Below are 7,904 nucleotides of genomic sequence, written 5' to 3'. Positions count from 1 at the left end.
CATACTACAATTCCAGAAGATTCCGCTTAGAGGTTTGGCTTCCATGGTTTCCTAGTTTCAGTCTTTCTTATTTTTAGGATTCTTTTAGATTTCCTTTTAGTTTTCTGTTTCCTAGTTTAGTTATTCTTCAAGCCTATATAAAGGCTAGATTAAGTCTTGTAAGAGCTATCTATTACTCAATCAAATTATTAAACACAAAACTTATCTTTCTCTTCTTGCTTGAATTCTCTTCTCTTCTTGCTTATAGCAATCTAGTATTGCTTTCTTTTACCTTGTTCCACATTAGCTTCCCTTGCCAGGGTAACAAGCTGAGCAGCCTGTTCAGAACAACGGCCAGTCATATATTCTGTGGCTGTATGAAGCACTTCTTTCGGACTTTCTGCACTTGGGTATGTCTTTGCTAACACCCCCTTGAGAAAAAACTGTAAATTGTGAAGCAACTTCAGGGGACACAAAACCCCCGGCACAGGGTAAATCCTTACAGGAAGAGGTTCACTAATCATCCAATAAGTTGCAGCTAACTGCCTTCAAACCTCCATGCCAAGTGATTTTGACATTATAACTACACTACAGCTTTCAAAATAAATAATCCCACACTTAAAATACCACTACTCTATCATACGATGGAGGAAACCCACGCAGATGCTATATAAATACACGATGAAGATGGTCAATTTGAAGCTCGGTAACCAGACAATAAATAACCTTGGATACAGCATCAAGAGAATTTCTGAAACTCCTCCAGCGGTAGAAGCTTCAGCTGTTTGAGCCTGACAATTTTTTAAAGCAGAAAATGAAGATTCAACACTATCTCCAAAGCAGCTATATGTTGCTTGTAATAATTCTTTAAAAAGTTGGCAATTTGTTACATTGCCCACTATAAAAAGAACAGCATTTATATTTCCTCCGTTAACCAAAAACACAATCACTAAAATGTTTCACACGCCTAACAACAACAACAAATTTAATTCTTCTCGGTTGATCTATGTGGCATGCCTATAATGTACAAGATAAATCACATGCACAAGTTATGATACATTTCACCCCAAATAGTAATTTGAAACCCAAATTTCGGGATGCTTTTAAAAAGGTAGAAAATCCTGAGGTGAATGATCCAACAAGCCTGAACGGAGTTCCTAGGCAAATATGGATGAGTGCATCATCATTCTCGATCCATCCTTTACAAGACCTAAAAAAACCGTGGTAGAAATATAAAACATCATCAATAAGCTAAATACATCATAACTACAATAAAAGATAATATATAGAGGAAAAAGAGGAGTCGGCAGTATCTAACCTTGAGTTATTATAATCCAATGTAAGGCATATAAATTCAGTCGTATACTATGAATTGGAGTTATCCAACAACCTTGAGTCAGCTTGTGAGGCTATAGGGCCTGGATGGTTGGAGCCGCAGTAGCTCTCATAATTGTTGCAATCACTTGGGATTTGGTTAGTAGACACATCTGAGATTGTATGAACACTACTTAAACAAGAGGAGTCGGTGTCGAAAACCTCCATTACTGGATCTTCATCAGAGTTGAAACCGTCTTCATCTGAACATGGATTTCTATCTTGGAGAGATGCAGAGAATGAATCCCAACTATCGTCACTACTGGTTGAAGAAATGGAGAGACATTCATTTCCTGATCTTGCATCATTGAAGTCAGGATCTTCAGAAGATTCAAAAGGTCCAGCCTCGTGTTCTCCCACAGAAATTTCATTTTGGGTTTGACTAGTCTGACTGAATTCCCTAATTGAGTGAAATGTTCCAGAGTGAAGAATGCTTCTTTCAGCAATTCTTGCAACTGCAATAGCAATTCCACCACTTGCTGAATCTGATGGAAGACAATCCGGAAGGTCTGTGAGTGTTGAAGATGACATGATTTCGTATGGAAGGTAGTTCTCAATTCGGGATCTACCATTGCCATTTGAGCCTGAAGATCGCCCAGATGCACACTTATGTGAGGCGATATCCTGAGAAATTAGGTTCACATGTAAATTAATATCCCGGCCATCCGTGAAGAATCCCACTAAATTATACATGCTAAAAGGATGAATCTGTTTTAGTCCAGGTATCAATGTCCCTAGAGCACAAAATTGGGATCATATCTTGGTTACCTAGGTCATTTTATTAAAAGTTTTAGTAGCTAAAAGAGAGAAACATCAGTTTCGTCCCAAATGCTGATATACACAAAACCTTTCTGTTATCTGTTAATTAAATTCTGGTACTGAGTACTCGTCAATGCCATAGTAGCATAATACCTTGTCACTTGTAAAAATAGATGGGAACAGTAACATGAAAGAAAAACTAGCATCAGACAAACCTGAATAGAGCGCCAAATAGCTTCCATCATCATGAGTTCTTCAAGATCTACACCAAATTCTGCATTTCTATGTGGTAAAAAAAATTCTGTGATTAGCTATTGATTGAAATACAGCTGCCATTTACCACAGTTCATAGCAAGTCAAAACATGAGTATAAACTGAATGCTTGAAACTTGGATAGCAGGATTCCCCTGGAAATTACAGTTAACAGTATGCATTTTCCACACATGTCTTCTCATGTAGCATCTGTCCGCCGAAACATGGATAACTGAAATCTATCTCCAGATCAAAAAATGGTGATGGACTATGTAACCTCATTGATCTATTCAAGCAAGAATATAACAGCTTAACACTATTTACATCCCTACTAGTTCTCTCTACAATGACTCCCACAGTCAAATCAAAATTTCCTACTCGAAAGAAATCTTGTTAATATGAATTAGATAGAATACCACCTGAATAAATTACGGAAAGTTATATAACTGAAAGCATTACCTTTCATTCCAGGCATTTAGAAGTGAAGATTCGGAAGCATCAACATGTCCATTTGCAGCAGGAAGGCTCAAGGCCCCTAAGTCCTGTACACCGCCTGCTTTTCAAATCAAAAACATATTATATTTAGTATATCAGATGTAAAAAGATAATTTGTGTTCAGTTAATATAAGGAATACGTAGACTCTTATATCATTGTGACACTAATGTTTTTTGTAACTATAAACTCTTTTAATAAATAAAACAAAATCGAATAACATAGTAACTAACCATTTGACACCTCCATGGAACCTGAAGCTGGAGACTGAACTTCCATGACACACAAGTTTCTATTGGTAAGCCTGACCTGATCCGAGTTTTGCAATTCTTCAGATTGTATTCTAATTTTGGCCTCCATGACCTTTTGCTCTTCCTGAACCACAAACAAAAACTGAACAGATTAAGCTTACAGTCCTACGAAAACAAAGTTTATTGTGGCTAATGGCCTACCAAATAGTAAGATGTATGTAACACCAAAAGGATAATAGAGTAGGGATTAGATTCATACAGCTTGTTCAATGCACTTTTCTTCCTTCGTTCTTGCCCCACGGTACTCAACAGTATAGCTGGAGCATTTGCAAAACGGGCACCTTTAATAGTTCAGGAATACAAAATGATTCATTTTCTTGAGTTCACAACATCCAACTACCTAAAAATGGAAAGTGTCAAAACTACATGACAAGGACACTTCACATTTTAGGATTTTGCAACGTCCGACACATGAACAGCATGTCACAACTTGCAGACACTCGGGGGTGCCCGCACATCACAAAGTTTGATGCGGCGTGTTAGGTGTGTGCTTTTGGCTACTTGTCTTACACGGCATTCGTACCCATATCCTTCACAAAACAGTCCTAAATACTTATCAGCACCTACACAAGGCTCTATACCGCATCCATATCCAGGCATTGTTTACTAATTTGTAAGCAATAACACTTCAGCGTATCACAAATGAAAATCAGTAAAATACACGTATACCAGTCTGAAAGAGGAGCACTGTGTAATCCATAAAATTATCTGAACCACACACTCAACGATCTATTAGATCAGAACAACATATCCTAATTTATCTACATTCAAATGCATCTTCACAAATGAAATCAAATTTGTTTCTAATTATCACGAAACAATTACGAATTCGTCTATGTACAACTTACACCTTTATGTGTTTAGTTTAATTTGAAAAAGAAGAAAACAGCATTCTAAATCTGCTTAACAAGAAAAAAGCTCTTTCCTTGCATGGAATCGCAAAACATCCATTAGTACTCCTTCAACATAATCCAGAAACAATATATTCCATTAAAATTACAGAAATTTCACTATAAAGTAAGGAAAAACTGCAAGAAAAGCAAAAACAAAACAAAAAATCAAATTGTAACAAGTGAGAAATAGTTAAAAGGATACTGAGTTAGCTGTGTAACAGGAGATGGCTTCATCTGCAAAAAGCACTCTACAAAAAAAAAATATATATATATATATATATATATATATATATATATATAATTGTTGAATGGCTGATTGGTTTGTTTCACAATTTCATAAAAACCTTATAGAAACCCTTACCAGTGCAAATTCCTTTCATACAACATCTGGATCGATTCAAACTAGGATAAAACTGCTCAAAATTAATCAAATAAACCCACATATTAAAAAAAAATCAAAAACCATACAAGAAACAACACAAAATCATTGAAAGTATAGTAATACACTTACAAAGAAACAAATGGGACATTCTTCAAGATCGTCAGAATCATCAGAAATATCCTCAATTCCATCGAAACAAGGTGCAAGTTTTTCACTGAGTATCAATTTTCTAAGTTTCTTATAATCAACATATGATGGTTGTCTAATAAGTCTTTGTGGTCTTGTAAATCTCTCTTCAACCATGTCCCTTCTTGAACTACACATCTTATTCCCCATTTTCTAACTTCTTCTTAATCTTCATTGAATTTCGACTATTTCTCGTTTTTCTTTATTTTCTTTCTCATTTTTCTTTAGATTCTCTAAATTTCGCAAACAAGCAAACTAAATAAAGTTCCACAGAAACAAAGGATAAGTGTTTAGTTAGAAGTACGACAAAAGCGAAAGTGAAAAGAACTCGAGTCGAGAAGAAGAAGAAATAAAGTCACGTTTTTTCGAGTTATTTTATTAATGTTTTGACTAGTGTAGTTACGAAGGAGCATAAGTTTCTATTTAAATTACAGGTATGCCCTTTAACGTCGACGTGCATGCTTTGTCTTTTAGCTGTCAAGAGAGGAAAAAGGAAAAGGATTTATATTGGCTTACCTTACGGCGGGAAACCTGTTGTTTTTTCAACAGATTAGAAAATTATCCATTGATTATGGAATCTCTGTTAATGCGAATGGAAGAAGATTCTGGTCATTACTACCACCCCCGTTCTGAAATATTCCAACCGTTTCTATTATAGAGACGGAGTTGTAAAAATTTGTAGTCCCATTAAATAGGAAGATTTTCAATTCTAAGATGGATTTTTTCATATATTGTCCTTATTTATTATAGGTAGTTATCACCATAATTAAGTTAATATTTCTACTGTTGGAAATTGTACAAAGGATAAAACAGGAAAGAGAATGGAAATGTATGAAATCAAAAAAAATTCTTATTCTAAGAAAAACTCACTTCTCCACCAATATAATGGGAACGTAGGTAGTATGTACTGAAAATGAGAATTGCTTATTGCTTAATAAAGGAATCACCGGCCTCACCGCGGCTCCGCCAGACCATTACCTGCTTGCACAATTATCTAATTTGCTGTTCTACTCATCGAAATTTCTTCGTCCAAGCCTTTTAATTTCCGCCATCTTGAGATCGAATATGAAACATGGAGTAACCATTTCCAGTAGAGAACTTTGAATCTTGGAGTCCAAATTACCCCATAAAACACATAAGAACTGGTGAAGGATGAAATGAAAGTTAATACGCCCACAAAGATTGACTTGTTTTAGAATTAATATTTATCGTCCTACCATTTTATTGGATTTATCTGGCATCACTCATTAAAATATCCGGTGCTCTTACTAAAACAAAACTAAAATAACATGTGCATCAAACAAATAAACTTCATTTTGCTTAAAAAAAAAAGAAGCTTCATTTAAAATCGTCTCCATCTAATCTTAACTTACTCGACAGCCGACACCAGTTTTGAATTGAACTGGTTGTGGTCATAATTTTTAGTTATTTATTTATTCAATGAAGTCTAAATTTAAACTTCTCACTGTACACCAAAGAAATGAAAAACAAACATTGCTATCCCATCCAATAAGAAACTCGTAAATCCAAGTTGTAGCTAACTATAACACGGATTCAAGTGACGCACAATGATTACGCGTTACAAAGTTGTAGGCCAAGTCAGTGTGCAACCAGAATGGCGCAACACTGCATAGACTGTCAAGTGCTAAGAATGGCATAATCCTACATGGCCAATGAAGCGCAAGAGTGGCGCTACATTGTAAAGATATTTGGCTAAGTAATGAAGCTTATTGGCCGACACAATGAAGCTTCATTGAGAGAAAGGCAAGACAAGGCAAAAATGGCAAGGTGCAACATGCAACATGCGATGTTGTCATGTTGGCATGTCCGTGAAATTGAGTTGTCCCAAACTCAAGGATAATGCAAGAAGGTAGAATAGGCCAAGAGTTGGTCTATGCATTAGTTCAAGGCTGGCCACAGCTTGAATAATGCAAACAAGCTAGTAATGCGAGAGTGCGCGTTACTATTGTCAAGCAATAAGTTGGCTAAGTAAAGCAAGAATAACTCATATGAGTATATGGCACGTATTTGCATCAATTGGAAATCATGTTGGCATGAATTTGGATTAACTAAGGCGTCTTAGAAAGTTCATATCATGGCCATATGCAGTGGTGCATCAAGTTGGAGTAAAAGTGGCACATTATAGCTCAAATGTTGGTTATTGGCTTTGCGAGCATGCCAATGAAGTGAGACAAGGTGGAACGGTTATAAATTGAATTTATAACCATATTAGAGTGTCTACAACCGTTTGGGACAGGTGTGGCGTGATTTGGCGAGAGTTGGTAAAGGCTAGTCAGTTATCACACTTTATGCGGTTATGGAAACTACCTGTGGACATGTGGCTGTCTGTAGGATGTACAAGCGGTTGCACAGAAGTTTTGGCCTGATCATTAGCTTGTATAAATAGCTTAGGGATCAATAATGTTGGTGTTGTTCAATTGGAGAAGAACCACTGATTTTGTAGAGAGAGTTAGGCATTCACCAAGAGGGTGAATGGCCTGTTTGGTCCATGTGACGGATTGCTTTGTATAATCTTCCTTAATGAAATAAAATGAGTTTATTGTGTTAGTTCTTTGTGTTCATTATGTTTCTAATCTTGTGAAGTTGTTTGAGTACATTTATGCATGGCAAACCTCTTATGCTTATGGGGGCATGAAGAGTAAGAGAGAAAGAAGAAAAGACTTCCGTTGCGTATGGCCTTATGAGTGAAGGCAGATGCATACTTTGATGCAAGTATGCAAGGCTGAGTACTTGTGGGTAATGTTGAATCACTGAACTGCAAGTATCGCCGGTCACGTCCGATAGAAAATTTTAGGCGATTTAATGGGCATGTGACACTAACCCTGGTTGTAGCATGTCCCTGGTTTTGGCCCAACAATTTTTGGTTATGTATATCAATTTGTGAAAATTAGTGTCCAGCTCACCTATAGTTTTACTTGGGTAATGTAATTCTTAGTCCATACGTAACTTTTACCTGTGTTGAGAACCAGTTTTGGTGGTGTTGTTACAACAACTAACAGAGGTGGACCTTCTATCTCTGTTAATGCTCATGAGATTCATGGTGTTGAGTTAGGTTTTAACTTGGTTGTTGTGAGGAGTATTAATAAAGTTCACTTAGCTTTAAAAAGTTCACTTAACCATTGATTCTATGCTCATCTATTTTCTTCTTACTAAGAAGGATTGTCATCCACCATGGAATTTGATCCAGATTTAGATCTTATTTTGAGGTTCTTAAGGTATCTCATGTTTATAAAGAAACAAATAGCAGTTGACCT

The 7,904-nt window shown here is 36.2% G+C and overlaps 1 protein-coding gene across 2 annotated transcripts; it reads right to left on the bottom strand.

Moving 5' to 3' along the window:
- Window positions 1-829: 829 nt before the first annotated feature.
- On the bottom strand, window positions 830-4,962 carry LOC113301376 (E3 ubiquitin-protein ligase DA2L-like). Of its 2 annotated transcripts, none has more exons than XM_026550147.1 (9): window positions 4,573-4,962; window positions 4,423-4,474; window positions 4,264-4,309; window positions 3,368-3,449; window positions 3,091-3,232; window positions 2,824-2,920; window positions 2,328-2,394; window positions 1,298-1,977; window positions 830-1,189 (listed from the first exon to the last, which is right to left on the bottom strand). In XM_026550147.1, the coding sequence occupies exons 1-8, from the start codon at window positions 4,777-4,779 to the stop codon at window positions 1,345-1,347; spliced, it is 1,326 nt and encodes a 441-aa protein (XP_026405932.1). In that variant the 5' UTR covers window positions 4,780-4,962; the 3' UTR covers window positions 830-1,189; window positions 1,298-1,344. The 2 variants fall into 2 exon arrangements, with proteins under 2 accessions (XP_026405932.1, XP_026405933.1); XM_026550148.1 differs by having other exon boundaries at window positions 2,824-2,917.
- Between the last annotated feature and the right edge of the window lie 2,942 nt (window positions 4,963-7,904).

Source organism: Papaver somniferum, chromosome 8 (assembly GCF_003573695.1).
Source record: "Papaver somniferum cultivar HN1 chromosome 8, ASM357369v1, whole genome shotgun sequence".
NCBI lineage: Eukaryota > Viridiplantae > Streptophyta > Magnoliopsida > Ranunculales > Papaveraceae > Papaver > Papaver somniferum.
The sequence above is the reverse complement of the archived record's forward strand: the minus strand, read 5'-3'. Positions and strand labels throughout refer to the sequence as shown.

Bases quoted from the DNA above. Each gene is read 5' to 3' on its own strand.
- LOC113301376 (XM_026550147.1), bottom strand. From the start codon at position 4,779: ATGGGGAATAAGATGTGTAGTTCAAGAAGGGACATGGTTGAAGAGAGA. The intron at 3,233-3,367 runs GTATGAATCTAA...TTTGTGGTTCAG, and splicing joins AAAAGTGCATTGAACAAGCT to GAAGAGCAAAAGGTCATGGA. The intron at 2,921-3,090 runs GTTAGTTACTAT...TGATTTGAAAAG, and splicing joins TTCCATGGAGGTGTCAAATG to CAGGCGGTGTACAGGACTTA.